This window comes from Zerene cesonia, chromosome 12 (assembly GCF_012273895.1).
Source record: "Zerene cesonia ecotype Mississippi chromosome 12, Zerene_cesonia_1.1, whole genome shotgun sequence".
NCBI classification, from domain to species: domain Eukaryota; kingdom Metazoa; phylum Arthropoda; class Insecta; order Lepidoptera; family Pieridae; genus Zerene; species Zerene cesonia.
In genome coordinates, this window is record NC_052113.1 from 3,265,901 (window position 1) to 3,288,561 (window position 22,661).

At 32.8% G+C, this 22,661-nt stretch overlaps 4 protein-coding genes across 6 annotated transcripts; 1 reads left to right on the top strand and 3 right to left on the bottom strand.

The window, feature by feature from the left end:
* Window positions 1-4,756: 4,756 nt before the first annotated feature.
* Window positions 4,757-7,368, bottom strand: LOC119830631 (aryl hydrocarbon receptor nuclear translocator-like protein 1). The gene has a single exon (XM_038353683.1). The coding sequence runs from the start codon at window positions 7,052-7,054 to the stop codon at window positions 5,489-5,491; it is 1,566 nt and encodes a 521-aa protein (XP_038209611.1). The 5' UTR covers window positions 7,055-7,368; the 3' UTR covers window positions 4,757-5,488.
* An 840-nt stretch (window positions 7,369-8,208) lies between these two features.
* LOC119830815 (serine protease persephone-like) lies at window positions 8,209-16,090 on the top strand. Of its 3 annotated transcripts, none has more exons than XM_038353964.1 (11): window positions 8,209-8,306; window positions 8,529-8,650; window positions 8,957-9,035; window positions 9,119-9,273; window positions 10,034-10,072; window positions 10,158-10,249; window positions 11,368-11,477; window positions 12,333-12,476; window positions 13,139-13,254; window positions 15,277-15,434; window positions 15,686-16,090. In XM_038353964.1, exons 2-11 carry the CDS (start codon window positions 8,593-8,595, stop codon window positions 15,851-15,853), a joined length of 1,119 nt encoding a protein of 372 aa, XP_038209892.1. In that variant the 5' UTR covers window positions 8,209-8,306; window positions 8,529-8,592; the 3' UTR covers window positions 15,854-16,090. The 3 variants fall into 3 exon arrangements, with proteins under 3 accessions (XP_038209892.1, XP_038209891.1, XP_038209893.1); XM_038353963.1 differs by having other exon boundaries at window positions 8,232-8,378; XM_038353965.1 differs by having other exon boundaries at window positions 8,239-8,303.
* A 2,456-nt stretch (window positions 16,091-18,546) lies between these two features.
* LOC119830837 (KRR1 small subunit processome component homolog) lies at window positions 18,547-19,802 on the bottom strand. The gene has a single exon (XM_038353993.1). The coding sequence runs from the start codon at window positions 19,606-19,608 to the stop codon at window positions 18,586-18,588; it is 1,023 nt and encodes a 340-aa protein (XP_038209921.1). The 5' UTR covers window positions 19,609-19,802; the 3' UTR covers window positions 18,547-18,585.
* Window positions 19,803-20,845: 1,043 nt separating this feature from the next.
* On the bottom strand, window positions 20,846-22,593 carry LOC119830853 (NFX1-type zinc finger-containing protein 1-like). Its single transcript, XM_038354018.1, has 2 exons — window positions 22,273-22,593; window positions 20,846-21,828 (listed from the first exon to the last, which is right to left on the bottom strand). Exons 1-2 carry the CDS (start codon window positions 22,523-22,525, stop codon window positions 21,110-21,112), a joined length of 972 nt encoding a protein of 323 aa, XP_038209946.1. The 5' UTR covers window positions 22,526-22,593; the 3' UTR covers window positions 20,846-21,109.
* Between the last annotated feature and the right edge of the window lie 68 nt (window positions 22,594-22,661).

Sequence of the window (22,661 nt, forward strand, 5' to 3'; positions counted from 1 at the left end):
AAAAATAGCAAATAAGGCTAATAAGCTTAAATAAATAGCATACGATTATAATCAACCTTTAAACCAATAGCTGTGATAAATTATAGCACGTTTATAAAAAATAATTTTCGTATTATAGAATTGAGAATGATATCACGACATCTTGCTTTTTCAACTAGTTCGATTACTGGAGGTGACAAGAAAATTTCCAAAAATCATTAAATACAGTTCAGATTTCTTAAAATTTAGGAAAGATTCAAGTAATTTTTCTCCAGGACCCGTCAAAAATTTCCAAGCAGTATACACGTTCCGCTTTTATTGTGTATTGTTGGAGTCAAGCATGCTTCAGTACGAATTGGGACAGCTCGCCCCGGGGATAGTACTCCCACAGAAAATCGCCGTGAAATAGTACATGCCATGCGAATTCTGTTTCGTACAATGAGTGGAACCGGAGGCCCGCATTTTTTCCTTCGCCTTTCTTAGTCAATTGCTTTTTTTTTATGTGATCGTCGGCAGTGGAGCTGGTGGGTCGCCTGATAGTTAAGCGTAAGGCCGATTGCAGACCTTACGCCTTTTCAAATAGATTGCCGACTTCAAACTGGAAAGAAAGATTTAGAAAGGATTGACGAGGGAAACAATGGAAAGGAATGGGAAGAGTAAGGAAGAGGATATGGGCCTCCGGCTCCCCCACTCACCGAACGAAACACAGTAGCATGCTATTATTTCACGCCGGTCTTCGAGCTGGCCCAATTCGTATCGAAGCGTGCTCGACTACAACACCTCTTTACCTCTGTAAATATTCATAGGCGGTGGTGATCGCCTACAAGCCGAATCATGGTTGTCAGCAGAGGAAGTGTTAGAAAAAAAATTACTGCCACCATGTTTTTTATAGGTAAAGGAAGGAATTAGTCATGATATCCGTTGCTGGGTCGGGCATTGGCATGATAAAAGACGACCCGTTCCAGTATATCAATAATACATCTGTTGTTTTAGGCACCGAAAGCGGCTAGCGAAAAGCCGTTTCATTAAAAATTTAGCCAAGTTCAAATTGAAACCAGTTAGTTATTGACGCGAATTGACGAATAAAATATATAGGTACCAACTATTGAACCTCATCATTCGTCAGTAGGTAACTTTATTCAAACAAAGCAATCTCAAACTTGGATGGATTCACGATTCATTTATTTTTCAAAAATATTTAATAATACGTAGCTAATAAATACTTAATACCATTTAGATAACGGACGTGTTAATAATTTTTTATCAAGAAAAAAAAAAGAAAATATAAAGTTCACTTCCTACCTACGTCACATGTTTACTACAACATCAAGGTTGAGTTTTTATACAAATAAATTTACCCATTATATATTTTTACTTTATAGTGTGTAACTAAAGAGGTTAACAATAACCCATACAGTGTAAAATTTACACATATATTTCTTGCTTTACAGAATTGTTAAGTATTAAGTATTAGACAATAAAATCGATTCAAAAAAACCTGTTGGACAAGTCGCTACATCATCACACGATGTTGTGATTAGCACTTCCAATTAAATGCCTATAGGTAGTGAGATCGTGCGATTGTACTTGCCTGCCTTTCAAGGTTTGGTTTAATTTTTATATTCCTATACAAGTTAAGTAATTGCGACTGTGAAATGAAACCATTGAGTATTTTCGAACATTTTATTACATAGGTACATCGAATAATATCCATGTAAAATATAATTTTGGTCGCAAATTAATGACTAATTTATACTTATGACGTAAACATTAATTAATTCTCGTGGGTTGTAGGCATTCACATACAGATATGGTACGTGATACATTAATTAAATACCTATTTAATAGCCCAATTAGAGTTAAACATACAAAAATATCATTACAAGAAAACCGTTATCTACGTACCTAGAATACAGATCTCACACGATTGCACTTTCGTGTTAATCATTGGCGGAATGCAAAAAACTAATTACATCTATTTACTCACCCTTGTTCTTAGTCTATTTTATAAAACTTATGGAAAATCGCTAGCGGATTTCCTTCAATTAGATAAAATTTAATCAATCAAATGTTATGAATAGGATATAATTAATATAGTCTGACCCCGGTCACTCAAATTCGCATGAGTAGTAAACCCACAAATGTGGGATGATGTGATACAAATACAAATATCCAAAATACATAATCGAACATAGTATGAATGTTTGCTTGCAGACAAATGACTAACCCGGGTTAAACGGAAGAGACCAAACATCGGAATCCTACGCTACGGACGCTTAACAGATAGCGTAGCATATTTAACACGCTTATAACAGTTTCACCTGTTTGTATACTGGTATATTTTTATGTACTACTCCTCGATTTTGATCAATTTTAAATGGACAAATTTCGTTCAAACTATACACTTATCAAAGACCGGTGACATTACAACAATTTCATAAATTTATATCTTATTAACCTGATTAGGATAGCCATGCTTAAATTATTTCCTTACGTATATTTTGTATTAGATTAAGTGAGACAATGTAATAATTGATACATCATTAAGGCGTGTTTATTTCTTTTTATATTGCATAATATATTAATTTTGCTGATACGATGCGTCCGATGCGTATATTGACCTGTAGATGTTTATCTTTATATATGTACGATGCTTTCGTTGTTGCCTTGTCTCATCTTATTTCAGTGTCGCATTGTTTAACGTTTTTAAGTTACTAATTAATCTTATTACACACATATTACAAACCCGTTAAAATTATATAAAAATAAAAAAGCTTAATATATAGCTATTAATCTTTATCATACAGATATAATTATATAAAATACTTCACACGCATATATATATTAAAAGTAGTGTTAGAAACACCACATAGGTCAAAAATGGATTCCAACGATTTTTGTTTTTTTTTTAATTGTCCTGCTTGGATTAGGATAATAATTGAAAAGATTGTGAAGAAAATAAATTTCGGCTTCGCCTGAGGAAGCAGCTGTATTATTATGTTAATAATTATCAATAGTATATTTTCTGACAAAACATGATGAAGAAAATATATATTTATCACAAGCTTATATTAACTAAAATAGGGCTGCCACTAGCGGTATATTGTACCCAAAATAAATTTGACGAAATCAATTGCAATTTCGAGTTTTTAAACATGGCACATTATAATAAATAAAATAACAAGTAAATAAATTTTAAACTACGACTAGAGACATAATTGTTTAAGTAAATCACCAAAAATATATGGGCTCAACGCAAAATTCTAAACTCATACAGCCCTAAATTTTGGTAGTAACATGTAGCTCAATGGCTTGATGACTTAATTCCATGCACCTATTTGTAGGCATTGCCCAAAGCAAGAAAGGTGTACTCACATTGTTTATTCGTGAATAAGTTGAAGAATCTGGCAGCCCCAAAAAAATTGCTAAACATATCATAATTATTAAATATTATACAATGAGAACTTACAATTATGCAACAAGATAAACATTATGGAAAAGTGAATAGTCGCATGTGGACGTTTAAATATTTTACTCCCTTAACCCTAATAACTAATTCAGGTGCTAGACATTACAGTGTTTAATTTTTGAATGCAGACAAAAGAGCAACTCGGAGCAACATTTACCATGAAAACAATTATGAAAAACTAACTTTATCTTTTCACAGATTAAATTTTCAATCCACTAGCAATATGGTAATGAAATGTGAATGTGGATAGCAATGTATTTTTAATAGCATTCTGCGCACAAGTGGAATAGTATTAAACTATCATACTGTTCCAGTTCTCATGAACATGAAAGGTAAAACCTTCTTACTTAAGCTCTAAAATATGATAAAAAAGTCACAGTACAAATTCTCTTAAAACATCCACTAAACACACATGGTTACATGTTTTATATAGACATTGAACACCAGGTGCCACAGGATACATATAGATAACATGTAAACATATTGAAGCATTACACAAGTCTTATCCTACACTTTTGATATCATTTAATAATTGAATAAACATTCAGTCAAATATTTGTATGCTACAATTGTATATTTACAACATTAAATACCAATCCATAAAAGGACTCGTTATTCATTACCAAAATGTGTAAACTTAAAATGATAAAGTCCACATATTTATTTTCTCTAAAATTTAAATAGACGATTGTAACATTAAACAAATGATTTAAATTTATTGAGCACCTGGGCAAGAGCAATTATTTACATATTTAAACATGGACCTTCTATCCAATGGATTGCATATTTGACTTGCAGTATCAAATAATTAGATATACTGGATAAACTCCAACAGATATAAAAATAGGGAATTTGATTCTAATCTTCATGAAAATATCTTAATTGTAAGAAAAAAATTACCCGATAATGTTCTAATTATAGTCCCATATGATTCATGAAAAAATAGTTATTGTTATACTCTAATGTTGTGTATCATAATGACCTACATTTCAATTTGTTTTAAAACCTATTAGGACTAAAATATCAGCAATTATAGTAATATCTTGCTTATGTATTTAAAAAATATATATATAACAAATCCATTGGATAGGTAAGCCTAGGTACTAAAACAATGCCACATTAAGATCTTTAAGAATAATTTAATACAAATTATTACATTATTATAATATACTTACTAGTAGCAACACAATATTACATAAAATATGTAGTAGCTAAATCAAGTTTATATATAAAAATAAAGATAATATCAAAGAAGCTATTATTCGTTGCAAATATAAAATGAAATGTAGCCTCGGTCACTATTTTGGCAAAAATCCCAATTTGTTTAGTTCCACAAAATATAAATAAGTATTTAATCCCATGCTCATACTATTGCTACCTATACCAACTATTTACCCTGCTTGTCACAACTTGCTTCCTTATGAAACAAGTATTGTCAAAAGAAATGGCTTCACAAACCCTGCCATTATAAATTCGCCAATGTTCCTCACCTTTTCAATCACTAAATCACTAAATGTAACATGTAACTGAACAGGAAATTATAAAAACATTGAATTATAGAATCAATTGAAATTAATTATCACCAGCTGTGTTTGGATTTTATTAGACAAATTATTTTCTCACAATAACAACTACCTCTTTATATGTATATTACATCTACACAATTTTAGTGCCTCAAGTATTTTCTTTTTTTTTTCCAACAATTTTCTTAATTTAGTATTCACAAAAAATTCTTAGTATCATGTTTGGCACAAAGTAATCTACATTACTTGTTTAAATAGTAATTATTCAATTTCAAAAGCTTAACAAAAAAGGTTTTATGATACCTTTTATTATTAATGATTCCTACTTTCAACATAACAAAAAAAAAAAACATAAAGACTATTTTTATGGATGGACAAGTTGGACACAATTTGGCTCCAAATGGTATTTTAAAACAACACATATCATTCAAACATAGATATTATTTAATGTGTAATATTTAACCTATAAAACTATATTTGCACAGAGATGCCCATTTTTTTGAAGGAACACACAAAATTAACAGTCTGATAAGCAGCTATGCCTTTTTAATTGTTCATTGTTGTCCTCGCTTTCAGAATTTTTCCTTTTTCTAGTATCAAACCTAACTCCAGTCTCTTGCACAACCTTTTCACTATTCTTAATTGCTGAAATTATATTTTCTTTTGATGGAGCGACCAATTTCAATTCATCGTAACTTTCACTCACAGCTGGTTCTACCAAATGCATAACAATTCTTTCCAAGTGCTTTGGATTTTCTACAGGAGCATCATCTGTTGCAGCTACTTTATCAGTTTGATTCCTGCCGTCATCTACCATTACTGAATATTTTCTTTTCATCTCTTTCATCATTTTATGGCCATATTCTTCACCTATAACACTGTTGACACAAACAAAGCTCTGCACTTTTTTTGTTTCTTTATCAATTTCTAAATAACCTCTTGTTCGCATATAAATGAAATGGCCAGACCGTGACATTAATCTGTAATAAGACTCACCAAATTCCTTGCTTTGATCATACATCTGGCGCAATACACAAATAACCCAACGAACATCTTCTTTGTGCATAAAAACAAAAGCAGATGCCCCAGTCACTTCTTCAGTCATATAGCCAGCTGCCAGTGATATACTCTGATCACATTGCACTATTCTACCGTCAATTAAATGCCTTGTCCAGTATTCTGTATAAGCTGTTGGCGGTAGCATTCTTGGAGGTAAGGGGTTAGTGATCAGATGGACCATACCAATGAAAACAAAATCATTGCCACTTGAAGAGAAGGTTCTCTGGTGCCGTACTCTCTGCCTTCGTATAGTTTTCTCATCTTCTACCCCATTTGATGTAGCTTTATCTGATCTACGAAGCATGCCATCAATACGACAACGCTCATATTTTGGAGGATCAGCTCTTGCACCTGCACGCATCAATCTTATACTAAAGATATGATGCTGTTCAAATGTTTTAGCATCACAACCAGTCTGCAGTTCGACTGGATAAATATGCTTTTTTAGAGTTTCTTTATCTTCAGTGTGAACATAATTATAAATGTCTTGGCCAAGCAAGTCAATGTGGCAATAACCTAGTTTTTCTTGAACATTGGGGGAAACGTTGAAGATACGACCGCGACATGTGACAGCAATCATAAAACCGCCAATAATATCAAAAAATTTCAGAATTGCATTTGACCATGTTTCTATGTGACAACACTTGATTGAATTACCGAAGACATGTTCATTTCGTAACTTATTAGCGGCAAGTCGCAAAACACTCGTCTTATCAACTTTACGTTGAGAGTGCACTATATCAGAGAGAAGGGTCATCATTTGCCCAATTTCAGAATTAAATTGACTTCTGCGATGTTTTTCTGCTATAATACGACATTCTCTATCGCTCGCTTTTGCCCTCGGTAGCTCAGGTGAATGAGCTTCGGAGGAAGAATCACCACAGCTGGAACTTCTTACATCAAATGTGTGACTATGTTGTGGTACAGACATAGACATACCAAAATCTGGACTAGCAAGGCCCATTGGAGCTGATGCTGCTGGGAAGACATTTAGCCTCGTATTTGCAGCTCCTGAAGCCGCCATCGTGATCACAATTCACAACCAATAATAAATATTATTAACAAGTCGTCCTTGTTCAGATGTCATTCATACACTTGCACTGAGGACACAGAAATAAATATAACAGAATAAATATTACATTTTTGTCTTTAGATTCATTTAGATTTAAAAATATATTGTAAAAATGTTCACTTGTATTCCTTGTCTTCATAAGTAAATGTATATTTTGTTAAAGGTCACTAAATAGCACGTTTTTTATTTTCAAATATTATCACAACAACCGAGCGTGCGACACTATCACGACCAATCGCTGAATCGCAATCACGAAATACGAATCGCGATAACCATAAGGCAAAAGTACCAAGCAAGATTTACTGGTATAGAGAATAGATTTAACCTAGATTATAAAAGTCAATAACAGATAAAATAAGTATCCTATGAACATTACGCCTCATTACGACCTTTTTGTGACAAAATGGTCGTAATGAGGTGTCGTGGTAAGTCTTTGAAAAGTATTCTGATAAAACGTAACAAAAGTTGAAATTGACTTAAATTGAAATTTCTTATGGCGCTTTCTTTACAAGTCATGTTCGTTATTTTTAGGTATTTTGGTAGTTATATAAGTTATATTTTTGTTTCGTTGCTATAAAATTTTATTATAATTATTATAAATCTAAACTATTGAATTAAGGTAAAGATTCAAAATTATTTTTGAAATGGTGAAAAATTTTAGTAAAGATGTTGAATTGTTGTAGACTTTCGTTGCTATCTTTCTTTATTTTAAATACATAATATAATTTGGTCCTATGGTCTATGTATATAGTAGACTATGTATATCTAGTAGTACTACCACATGCTGGAATGACATTGGCTGGATGTGGTTGATACTTGTCAATTGTCAGTTGTCACACTAGTGCAGAGAGTAGTATTATAATACGGGCACACTAGTATTTATTCACGGTCCTTATTGGGTGGAGCCCTTAATTAATAAAAAATTGGAAGAAGAAGACTGTTCACTGAATGTCATATTTATAAAATATATTAGCCGTTCACACATGGCTGAAAATGAGAGATGTTGTTTCATGGTTGACTTATGGTCGTTAACATCCTTTACTTACTCTGTGTCGTAATCTGTAGTTCGCATTCATATCATATTACATACTCTGTGATTCGTATATAATGTGACATATACTCATGTAGCAACTAGTTCTTAATCTGTGGTCCTCATTCGCATTTTGGCTCCAAAGTTTAAAACACGACTGTGATTATTAATGTTGTAATAACTATTTATTTATTAATGTTGTTTAATTTTTGCTTAATAAAAACCAGTGTAAAATACAAAATTATAGTGAGTTCTGAGTGTCATTCGTTCAATATTCACGCGAAACCAGACTAGGTGCCAAAGAAAGAGAAAAGATTAAATTAAGCAGTAAAGACATCAATAACTGGAGACCGGTTTTGGTAGTATGATAACTAATCTATTTTTGTTTCATTCTAGGAAAACCCCGAAGTGTGTGTGTTTTGTTAAGAGGTGGCATTTAAATGTCTAATTAAATAAAAAGATGCATCACATATTGAGTATATTGTTCGTGTTTATAATAGTTTCTGTTGCTGGTGATGGTAAGATTTAAATAAAATTTCCTGAAAACTTAATTCCTAATACGTAGTTTAGAATTTAGACGCTTTTAAAATCTATGAAAAGAAATATTTTTCCTTTGTAATATTTCAAAAATATTTATCTAGTAGAACTTCCTTTAAATGATCAGATATTTATAAATTTGAGTTCTGAATTGAAATGTTACTGAAAGATTTAATATTATAATGATGATGATATCATAAATATATCATGAGTACCTAAGTTCAAATATGAATAGTTAATTTTTATGCTTCTTAATCATTTATATTTTTACTTAATTTTCGTTTTAGTTGGCGACCTGTGTAGACCTAATGACAAAGTATCTGATGGTGTTTGCAAACTAGTTACTGAATGCTTTGAGGCCATAAGGTTGGCATGATATTGTTTTTACTATCACACATCTTCAATATATTCAAACTGATAACATTAATGTTTCAATAATCATTTAACAGTGCGATACAGCGGCGTGAATCCCATTCATTTCAAAGATGTGGGTTTAGCGGTCTAACAGAAATTGTGTGTTGTCCAAGTGATAGATACACATTAATTCATAAAGTAACACAAAAACCTGTACAGACTTCTACTATATTGACGGAAGAAAAGTTTGGTAATGAATCTTTTTTTTTATATATTTTACAATGTTACAAATCTAAAGAAGGGAAGGGTTTAGTTCCAGTCTGATTTTCGAAATGATCATCTTTAAATGTCTTAAAAGATACAGCAGGCCAAATGCCTACTTGCCCATGAATAAAATAAATTAGTGAAACAGCGATGAAATGCATTTAATGCGTAATTGATGAAGCAATATTTTATATTTATATACTTATCAATTCTATAGCAAGTATTGTATGTCACTCTAGGGACGGGCTTCATAGCTCTTGATATGTTTTGTTTTGCTTATCTTACAGTTAAAATTACCTATAATGTATGAAAATATATATCAATAAGTGTCAAATAGGCTATCAGGGACATTATCATCGAGCGATGAAACCAGCATTAAGTCTATCAAATTTAGCACAAATAGTGCATCACATATTCGTGTTAAAATTATATCTTTTTGGAAAAATCATCATAAAGTTATAAGTTCAATTTGTTATCTTCTTATTGCTTTTATTTTCCAATTTATAACATAAATAACAGATGGTAGTAATGGGTCAGTACTCGGCATTATCAATTATTTTGTTATCAATTATTTTCTCATTACCTTGATGCAAATTAAATCTTGATTGAATATATAGCAAAAGGGCATCATCGAGTCGACATATTTTTTTTAAGTCGCATATGCTATGTTATGCAATAATAATAATATAATGTACCAATGCTCATCAATCTTGACAATAGTATTATTTTGACATATTATTTTCTAGGTGCCTCTGACAAAAATAATCTCAGGATTTCAGATATTGGTATGTATTGCTTAGAATAATAACATATATAATTTATTTTAACAATGTTGATGAAATTGTTGTATTATGTATGTGGTTTTTCCAGAGTGTCAAAAGATTGTTGATTCAAGTTTACCGCCACTGGGATTACATATAATTGGTGGTGAAACAGCATCAAATGGGGAATTCCCTCATATGGTAATAATATTTTCCTTATAAATTGGTTAAATTATAAATACCATGTCATAACGTCATGCGACTTACAGGAATTCCGTAGCGACATTTTACAATATTATATTAACAACAATGAAAGGTATTTTTAAACGACTTCAAAAAAGGAGGCGGTTCTCAAATCGACTGTATTTTTTTGTGTTTTTTACCTCATAACTTTTTGACACACCCATTTTAAAAAAGTATGAGGCAACTAACACAAAAAAAATATAAATGACCAAATTACAAATTAGCGAATTGACCGTTTTGATTGACCTTGTTTCGGTTAAAAAGCAATGTAGGTCATATAAAATGTAAAGTGTGTCCAAGTTCAATAATACAAAATGGGTACATAGGTATGAATTATACACATACAGCCTTTTATGTTCTCAAACATGCCCAATGACCTTTACATATAATAATGCAAAAGTTTTGGGGCTAATATATTTATTCGTACATATTTCCTTATTTATAATCACACTGGAAATAAGATTACGCAGTGGAGTAGAGGATTGTGAGTTGAATATACGGTCTAAGTGCAACGGCGAGACATTGGTTCATTAAATAAAGCAGAAACATTACGTATACAGTTAATATAATATCCTACTAATCCTACTTCCTACTAATATTATAAATGCAAAAGTTTGTAAGGATGTGTGAAAAATGAGAGAGTTTATAGAAGACGTTCGCTAAGAACACAATTTTATATGAAAATGCTTCGTGTGTACTGTACTGTGTTCCGTTACATTATCCACGCCCTTCCCAGTCCAATACTTTCCAGTCCTCAATCCTTTCCTTATCCTTTTCCCTTTAAAAGCGGGTAGCGCTTTCACACAAGCACTACCTCTGGTGTTCTGATTGCTTCCTATCAGGCGAACCACCAACTCTGTTACCCGCTTGTGACATAAAAATGTCAAAGATGGCGGCACCACAAAAAGTATTTTTCTCAACTCCCTGAATATGGGTATAAAATAAAAGGCCTAATAAAATACTATATAAAATAAACCATGCCAAATGTTAGTGAATGTAACCCATGTAATTTCAAAAACCATTCTTTTATAATTTAAAATATTAATAATTGTAACTGATTGATTTTCTATTTACAGGCAGCTTTGGGGTATGATACAGTCGAGGGCGTGAAGTTCCAGTGTGGTGGATCCCTTATATCCGACCAGTATATTCTCACGGCTGCTCACTGTGTCGAAACTTTAGACGAGTAAATATACATTCCTCACTTCTCTTACTAAAATTCCTTTCAGCTAGACCCGTGGCATATATCTAGCCAATAGCACTAACGTATCACGTGTTATATATAGAAATGTACGAAAGAAAATTGTTTACATCTGAACGAATTTCAATGATTTTCGATTCATGGGATATATCCGCTTGAATTAGTATAATGACTGTTAAAAACTTATTAAGGAAGGTCTATCCGAGCGGAGCCGGGGCGAGCAGCTAGTTGATACCAAAAGTGATCTGGCTGATTAGGTATCAATTATTTGCTTTGATTGTAAATGATTAAGCATGTGCGCAGAAAATTTCTGAATGCAATCAAAGCTGTCGTTATATAGTTTCCGAAATTGGCTTAAGGAAACCATTTGTGTTTGACGTTTGAGTTATATTAATTAATCAAAAAGATACGACTGCAGAAAAAAATGTGTGAACGTGTGTATAGATATTTTGATTAATACCCGTTCTTTACATATGCATCTTGATTACGTCATCTATTTTGCTCACATAACATGCATGACGAGATAATTATGTATATTAATTCAAATTGTGTTTATACTTTATTTCATTTGACAGAGATAACATTTCCTTGTTCAAAACCACGATTTCCATACACAAGTTTAAGTTATAATCCACCACGCTGGCCAAGTGCAAGTGATTATATTATGTATCGTTGAATTTCTGATTCTTTTATGTACCGATTAGGTCATGACATACTCCTACGTCAATTCAAATGGTGGCGATGCTTATAAAGTACAGACAATCTGAAGATTTAAATTAAAATCTCCTTTCGATCGAAGTCGACGGTCCATTAATAATAATATCGAATTAAAATTCGCAGTGTAAAACCCAGCATTGTGCGTTTGGGTGTAGTGGACATAGGAGAGAATTCATACAACCCAGACACAGATGTGAACGTATCAAAAATTATAGTGCACCCGCAGTATGAAAGGAAAATTAAATATAATGATATTGCTCTACTTCGGTAAGTGATTTTGTATATAGCTCATCAATATATAATAATGACCCCGCCACATGTTATCTTGTAGTATTTTATTTATTCAGGATAAGACTCTGTTATCTGGTAATTTTGTAAAATCATATCATACATCATAATATTATTATAAATGCAAAAGTCTGTAAGGATGTGTGTGTGTGTGTGTGTTTGTTGCTCTTTCACGCAAAAACTACTGAACAGATTGCAATGACATTTGGTACGTAGACAGCTGAACAACTGCAATAACATATAGGCAACTTTTTATCCCGATCTTAATACGGGATACGGTCTTACGCGGGTGAAACTGCGGGGCGCAGCTAGCTATAAATGAAAGCAAGGATACAGGCCATAATCTGCCATGCTGACCAAGTGTCGGGGTGGCAGACGTCACGTGTCGTTGAACTTTTAATACTTGGACATGCCGGTTTTCTCACGATGTTTTTCCTTTATCCTCATGAGCAGCGACAATGTGAATAATGTGCAGATAAATTATAAAAACTATTATTTCTTGCACGCTAGTCTCGAACCACCGACTTTCCGATATTAAGTCCTAGGTTCTAAATGAAAAAATCATGTTTGTATTAATCAATTTCAATCTGTAAAATGGTAAATTAAAAAAAATACAACATTAACAATTATTTCGTTTTTAGGTTAGAGAGACGCGTATCTCTGTCGTCCAATTTGAATCCAGTGTGTTTATATACACGAGACAACGATCCCAAAGTACCTTTGACTATCACAGGCTGGGGAAAAACTAGCACTTCGCGTATGTTTTTTTTTTCACATTTTTTTATTAATTTATTTGGCAATACAAATCTTGATATTTATTTTTTATTTTATACTTATAATTAATATGAAGGTGTAACATTTGTATTGTGGTGTAGGTGCTTGGACCATCCTGATTAATTTAAATGTTAGTAACCGCCTAACTCTTGGTAAGTCTGCCAAAATGTATGTTACATATCAACTTTGAATTAACTGTTTTATTTTTAATAAAAAAATATATATATTTATATTTTTATACATCAATTATGCAATTTTTCTTTTATAGTCGTGCATGTAAGTAAAGGCTTATGAAACATTATTTTACCACAAATAGTATATTATGTACTCTCAAACAAGACCCTCTTAAATAATGAGCAGTAATTTGTTGAGGCACGAAATTGAAACCAGTAAAGAAGAAATTTTTGAAACCACTTTGTTCGATCGATTTACTTCTTTAGGCTTTCCTTTTCAATATACTAACTTATTCGGATAATGGTTGCTGCTTGTTGCTTTTATTATTTAAAATTATTTGTCATTAACTGCGAAACAATCTGAGAATATTTTATATCCTTTTATATTTAATTTTATCTTTTATACTTTCACCTAATTGCTTCAACTTCTGCACAATAATTATACTTTTAATATTGTATTCTACATCTCAGCTAGTATTATAAGAATGTATGTATGCGAAAGTAACTGTCTGTCTGTTACGCTTTCACGCCTTAACCACTGAACCGATTTTGATGAAATATGGCAGAAATATAGAACTGAACTTGGGAATGGACATAGCATACATTTTAATGCGAAACAAATTGTAGAAGCGGTTAAAAAAAAGGTGATACAAGTTTGTTTGTAAGTTCCTTATTGTCAAATATAAAATCATGTAAGATTATTTGAGACAAATTCGTGTATCGAATAAATATCGCGTGATACAACCGAATTGAAACATCGTGAGGAAAGCGGCATGTCCAAGAATCAAAAGTTCGACGACACGTGACATCTGCCAACCCGCACTTGGCCAGCGTGATGGATTATGAACCCTCAAATGTGGCCTGTCTCAGTGTATGTACATGCAACATGTATGGGCTGATGATGATGATGATGATGATAACCGAATTCCACGCGGGCGAAGCCGCTGGCGGAAAGATATATTATAGTTTTCGGATCATAAATTTTTGTTATTTATTGAATAACACCAAATTTTAATTCAACTCCTGGGCATAAATTAATATTATTTTATTCTTTAATCAGAATACCATAACCATCTCATTCCCATTCCCACTGCTGGGACACATGCCTCCTATGAAAGTTCAGGCCATAATCTACCACGCTGGCAAAGTGCGGGTTGGCAGATGTCACATGTCATATAACTTTCAATTATCGGATATATCGCTCATATCGTTTTCTTCGTGAGGTTTTCCTTTACCGTTTCGAGCAGTGGTGATGTTATCCACTTGCGCATATAAATTTAAAAATCAATTTATTTTTAGCACGCTCGCCTGGAAACTACACAACCATTTGTACAACATAGAGTTGCCATTGCTTGCTACCTTAATATATTTAAATTACGTGTCACGTTGTTTGTCCGCGATGGACTCCTAAACTACTCAACCGATTCAAATCAAATTTGCACACCACGTGCAGTTTGATCCAACATAAAAAATAGGATAGTTTATATTCTTTCAATTACAATGAATGACTACCCGGGCGAAGCTGGGGCGTACAGCTATTTTGTATATATGTATAATATTATGTTATGAACAGCGAACAAAAATTGATAATATTGACTCAATAACTTTTTCGTCGCTTAAAATACGAACAGCTTTCTTCAGTTCAGAATTGTGTGCAGCCAGCAGCGAGATATATACAAAACACACGCACACAACCACGTCCATCACAAAATTCATACGAACACACTATTTATTTTATTTATATTCGCTTCTTAATTTTATTCAAGAAATGTATATACAATTTATTAATTTTTAATTGATTTATTTAATTATTTGGTTGAATATAATTGCAGGCGACACGAACAGCGCCCAGCTGCTGAAAGCGAACGTGACGGTGGTAGAGGCGAGCAAGTGCAGCGCGCTGTACGGCAGCTGGCGCCGCCTGCCCGCCGGCATCGCGCGCACGCAGATATGCGCGGGCGACGACCAGGGCCGCTACGACACGTGCCAGGTGATCATGTTATTCATCTATACTTATATTATGAAGCTGAAGATTTTGTTTGTTTGAACGCGCTAATCTCAGGAACTGCTGGTCCGATTTGGCGGACCGCTTATCGAATTTCAGTCCGACCACTGAGACACCACAACTATTTTAATGGTGTGTATGATTGGCTATATGTTTTTTATCAATGGTCAATAGGAAGTAGGAGCTAATAGTGAATAAAAAAAAAATAATAATATTAAAAACGTGTCCGATCCAAGGGTGACTCGGGCGGGCCGCTACAAGCGCTGACGAGCGAGGACGGGCAGTACCGGCTGATAGGCGTGACGTCATTCGGACGCGGCTGCGCGTCCACCGTGCCCGGCGTGTACACGCGCGTCGCCAGCTACCTCGACTGGATCGAAGGGATCGTGTGGCCGCAGCACTGACCATAGACTTGCGGCCGGGTGCGGTGCGCGCAGTGTGTAAACCCCGCTGAACAGCGCAGTGCGTATATCGAACTTGCCAACTTACCCAGAAGGAAAAAAGATCCGTGCAGCGTCAAGATTTCACGCTAATTTATTGGTAGAGGGAAGAGAACCGTCTCGGTCAGTGTGAGTCTTCCAATTGGCACCAACCGGGTGGCGCCTCAGTAACCGAAGTAATAAAAATTTTGCTACTCCCGATTTTGAATTTATTTCTTTTTTTTTTACAATGAAAGTTGGATACTTTTTATTCTTTAATTCACTATTTAAAAAACGCGAATGCACGAAAATTGTAATTTTTATTTGTAGGTTTATGACCTATAGTTATTAAGATAAACTAGAGTGGAGATAGATAAATCAAGCAGAGAAAATATATAAATATGATTTTGATTGACGACTATACTTAATGTCTACTATTTTATTGTGGGAGTCGAGCACGCTTCGTCACGAACGGCCAGCTCGCACCGGGGAAGTACCACACCCCCACAGAAATCCGGCGTGAAACAGTGACATGCCACTGTGTTTCGTACGGTGAGTGGGGGAGCCGGAGGCCGGAGGAGTGACAAGGCGAGAATTTTAAAAATTTTAATTATAAAAAGCTACATTTTTTTTATATCTTTATAAAAAGTTACCTACTTCTATTTATAATTTTAAGGGAATTGTATATTATTCAATAAATAATGTTCATCTTGCATTTATTATGGCTGTATTGTTGCTGTGGTCCACAAATAATTGGAAGCGCTGAAGTGAGTTAAGGTGCTGAGGTTTACCTTATTATCATTTAAAAATGTACCTACTGAGTAGGTACATTTTTAACATTTCACAATGCCTTTTGAAATAAGAACCTGTATACAACTAATTAACATTGATTATATTGATTGATTTTGATAGTTAAGTAATATGTTTTTTGCTACCATTGAATAATTGTAACTCAACTCTCTTTCTAATAAAGATATCAAAAATAGCTTTTTTAATTAATGCTTTTTTCCCTTTACGAGTAGTTTATGAGTTTTGACATGTACATCGAGCGGCTCATTGAATTTGGCCCCTCGTTTGATTTCTGAACTTTTTAAATTTTTAATTATTTGTCCTTCTTTTTTTTCTGTTACATTATGCGTAAGGTAATGACTTGCTTGTAATGGCTTACTCATAGGTAAAATATAATGAATAATTAACAATTCAATTACTGTTATCAAACGTTAATTATTGCCGAACAAACGAAAATTAATTAATCTATGTTTTGCAAATAAAATATCTAGTAAGGGGGCGCCAACTTGAGAGTGGAACATTTGTTTAATTACAAAGAAACAATAATAACGAATAAACGACGAACGGGTAATAACAATTAAATTAGTTCTATAATAAAAAAAGGAGCCAATTCAGTGAGCCGACAATGTAGGACTATTGAATATTACCGTACTTTTGGTATTTGCTAAGATTTTTGAAACGATATTGAAAATATTAGACAACAGGTACCCACCTTCCTTGCTGACTGTCAGCATGGCTTTCGTAAGAACCGGTCGACTATGTATAAACCATTAACTTCATTGATTATGTTGTCTCTGAAATGAACTTTTGATAACTAAGTTGATGCCTTCATTTTGATTTTAAGAAGGCCTTCAACCGAAGCTTTTAGGTAGGTAGGTAACATTTTAGTTACAAGATTTTTAATATTTTCTAACTATCAGAGGGACCGTAGTCTGTTTTTTTATTAGATGATTATTCACATACGATATCAATGTAAGAAAGTAAACAAAACACTTCATATTTCGAGTTGCTATTCAACGTATAGCTTAGGAGAAAGATGCTGTTGGTATTTTTATCTACAATGATCCAGACCAAATGATCTTCAACTTGCCACGCGCCGGGCTCATTGTTTTTTGGTAGAGCCACTCACAAGATATAAGTGCTGATAAAATGGCTTTGATTCATTCAATGTAAATTGTTGTATTTAATTCAATATTTATTATCTGCCTGACTTCTATCTATGAATTTTTGTATTTATTATTTGTATATATATAATGTTATATATCAGTTCGCAATAAGAATGTAATGCAATTCTACACAAGTGCCAAATCGCAGCTAGTTAAGCAAAGACTTTAATTTTTAGTTTTATAGCATTGAAATGCTTTATAAATTAGAAATTTTGAAAGAATAGAAAAAAATTGATCACGAGGCAGGATTCGGGTGGCCGAGAGGCTAGGTGTTGCTACGGTTAGGCAAGATACGCAGGTTCGAATCCTGCCTCGTGATCAAATTTTTTCTATTCTTTCAAAATTTCTAAGCAAAGACTATTAACTAAGAGAGGGTAGGGGCCGAACATTGAATAAACAACACCAAGGCTCAAACAATTTCGACTTTTTATAGGATTCAATAGCTGAGTTTTGAAAAATTATGAAAAGTTTATCATCTTAACTGGCAGTTATTCATCCAACAGAATATTAAAACACAATTGAAATCCAAAAATATTATTAATTACATACTCATGTTTCATTATTTATATTTTAAATTAATAAAATTGTTCTATAATAATACTTCATGTCTAACAAAATTTCTGTGTATAGAAAAGTGGTGCTATGGCTAGATTGTGAGCCACTACGTTGCTAAATAATAATAAATAATAAAAAATGAGAAAATTTACAAATAATATACAGAACTACTTTCAATTATTTATTAAGATTTATGAAGTGTTGACATTAAAGTTTTTTGAAGAGATTGTTTGATTTTGCAACTTTTTTCATTTTTGCTTTGAATGCATTGATGTTAACTTCTGCTTTATTTGATAATGTATTATCATATTTCTTCTCTTCAGGTGGAATGAAATCCTTTTTCCTCGCTTCTTCCTTAGCTCTTTTAGTCTGTTGTTGTTTCTCTTCCTTTTCATGGCGGTGCTTTGCTTTCTTTTGGTCATCTTTAAGGAAATATTCACCAGTTGCAAGTTGCTGATCAATTTTACTTTCTGGTTGTGGTGGAGGGAATGGAGTGTAAGGCTTTTTCTTAACTTTATTTTTTGGTTGCTTCCGTGGCACATTTTTACTTTTAAAGTTGGGCAAAAATCTGTCCCAACTTTCATTTTTAAGCTTTGGATCTTTCATTAATTCTCGTTTGATCATAAGACTTTTGATATTGTACATAGGATGTATGTTTTTCATTGTGTCCTCAACAATTCTTCTTACCTGCACCAAGCCCTTGTAAGGGCCAACAGCTGAAACGGTATTACCTTGTACTAACACATAACATTCAGTTAAAAGCTCGATTGATTTCAATGTCACACCATTGGGCCCTATTAAACGTTGGCGCCTTTTTAAAAATGTCTCTTTTTTACTGACAAATGAATTTATTTTAATTATATCGCATCCAATTTCGTCATCCAAAACTCGAACAGCTTGTTCAAATGGCACACTTCTGGACAAAAGTTTCATAAAATCTCGTGCTTTAATAATAATATAGGGATCCCAAGTTTTTCTTGTTGTTTTCACAGTTAAACTACCTTCTATTAAATCTAACTCTCCGATTATTTGATGTTCATTTAACACTTTTTGTACTAAAGGCCAACATTCCTTTAAATATTGTTCACGATACTTAGGAAAAAGAGTTGCAAATTTACTTTCTTCTAAAAGACCATGTGGATTATCATCTGGCGTAAACTTTGGTATTTTCAAAGACCATGCATTTTCGACAGGGCCTGTATCCTTTAACTCTTCCGATTCTATTTCCATTTTAAGTTATAGGTTATGGATAAAGGAGTGCACGCGTAATTTTTTGTTACAAATTTTTAATTTAACTAAATCAATTAAATGCCAAATAGTTTCTGTATCAGAATATAAAAAATACAATGACAATATGTTTTATTTCACTATAAATAAATGCACTGTGTAATCTAACTACTAAAATGTATTGCTGTTGGCCCAGACACTTCTTGTCAAATGTCAATTATCAAATTTTTTAAAAGTTTTAATGGCTTGGCTACGAGACCTTTAAGCCAATCAAATATCATCATTTGTTTCAAATATAGCAATGAGCGAAGACTTTATGCCAGTCAAGTTAAATGTAGGAAAACGCTTACGTACTCATAGTACAAGAACTAGCAACGTCGGGAAAACAAGAATTTCAGTTAGGCCAGTCACCAAATAAAATGCTTCCGCTCTAACCCTCCCGGACGACAAACGGGTAAGGATTAAGAATATAGCCCATACCAGAGTGTGATCACAGATGACAATATTATAGGTGTGATCGTTTCTCAGAAAAATATACCATAAAAATGTGGCTGTGGAATAGGACAATTTTTTTTTTTTTTTATTAAGCCGTCATAATATTGTCGAACATTAATCGTTTTTTCCTAACTTGTCGAAACTGGTTTAACTATCAAAGTTTATAAAATATCGAACCGCTTGAAGACGTGGCGCATTCGTACGGATTGTACCTTGGTGGTTAAAAGTTGACTATTCAATTCAATGTTCGGGTGGTTGCACCCTCACCTTGTAATTAGTCTTTTTGACTGGCTGTGATTTGTTATCAACTGAATACACCTTTTAGAGTTATGTAGAATTACAGTACATATACTTTGTAACAATACTTAAAATATAAGTGAGATATGTTGAAGTCGAGCACGTGGATTGGCACGGCATGGCACCAATACTCTCTTAATCTCTTTCCAATTTAAAGTCGGTAATCCATTTATAGAGGAGTAAGGACTGCAATTGACTTTACGCCTCACGAGATGTTCATGGGTAATGGTAAATGGTAGCGCTTACCATCAGGCGACCTACCAACTCTATTGCCATAGATAACGTAATAAAAAAATATATATCCATCTAAACTACCTATACATATAGTTGCTAGGCGTTGCTACGGTTTGGCAAAAAACGCGGGTTCGAATCCCGCCTCGTGATCAAATTTTTTCTATTCTTTCAAAATTTCTCAATAAGAATTGTTTTTAACAAAAATGAAACACTATTTTATGTCTGAATATTTATTTTATGTAAACAAAGAAAAATACCTATTCATTCTTATAATCATACTAGTTTTACAACTGAAAATCGTGGAGTATCTTTATGAACCATTAATAAACTTAAAATTATTTATTAAAATTACACTTAAAAATTAGAATCGAGGAAAGAAGGTTATATAATCAAGGGTATATGGAAATCTCAATTAAAATTATCGATTGATTATATCAATTTACAGTACGGTGTACTTTCATTTTGAGGATTAATGGAATTATAATAAAAAGTTACCCATATTATTATATTCCTCAGACCACGCTGGAAATTGGGAACCATCCAATTCTTTCGCATGGGAATTGCTATCAAGTAATTTATGACTACTTCCGCCTATTGCTTGGCCACATTCAGGGCACTTACCTACTTCCATTGCTCCCCCACATTCTCCAATACAATAAAAATGCCCATTAGGACATTTAAACCAATGCCCAGCTTTTAATCCAACAGCTTTTAATACCATTTCCGTTTCTTTTTTACTAACCACATTTATGTTAAAGGCCTTCTGTAAGATATCCAAGGCCTCCATACTTTGTTTTTCGTTATATCTTTTGCAACATAATATCAGGTCTTTCGCCTCTTTATATTTTGTTGTCACGACATCGTTTTTTACTGCTTTAAAAATAGGAGTATCTATAATTTTACTAAACTGAATAATTGCGTGAACGCGTTTCATTTCATTATTAATATCATTTTGTTGTTGATAGCTAAATTTTTTAACATTTTTTATAAGAACATCACACAACATATCAATCTGTATGTTCAGATAGGACTCCAACGAAGAAAAATAATTCTTTTTATATTCAACATACATTTCTGAAAGCATTTTTAATATATTAAGATACAATAAATTAATTTCTATTTGCATAAGTGAGGACTTTTTGTTATTTTTAATAAATTTTTCAAGTGTATGAAACGCCCTTCTCCAGTGCAATGAATCTGAAACGATAAACATATAAAATTTTTGAAAATGCTATTATGTCAATAAAAAGTATTGAGTCGTTTTCGTGAAAGGCTTAATTCGAGAGCCAAATTTCTGAATAAGTACAACAAAAGAATCAATAGACGATCACACATGTTTAAATTCCCAATAAGGTGAAAATTTACACGAATGTTGTGGATATGGATACAATTTTAAGGAAATTGTGAATAAGTGTTATAAGTTACCTACAGTATACAACTTTTCCCACTCAAATACATTATTTGAAAAAAAATTGTATTCATTTCCTATAGATGATATTATGCATGTTGTTACAAGTGCGAGAATTCAGAAAATCAGTCAAATATTAAAAAACTTTAATGGAAGACGATGTTATTAGATAAAGTGATAATATTGCAAATAAATAGTAAGAAATAACTAAATAAATATGAACAAAATATTACCGTTCATAATATCAGGATGGTCCAAACAAAAATTGGCAAGTTTTTCTAAAAGTTCCGTCTTTTTGGCCATGATTTCGTTTGGTGTTCCGTATAATTTTTGTTTTATAGGCTCAATTTCGTTTTTCAGCGTATTATTTATAAGATCCTTATACCGGAAAGTTTTTATAATCGGTGTACGACAAAATGGACATTTCTTAATACCAATTGTTTCCATTTTACTATTCATCCAAACATCCAATTCATCCACATCCATAATATGTAAACAATCTTCCAAAACGATAAACCTGAAAACAAGTACACATAAACATTTGATGTGACGCTGAGTTGAGTTTAATAAATGTCTTAATGGACATTTTATTAAACATCTTTTGTAACATGAATAGACAATA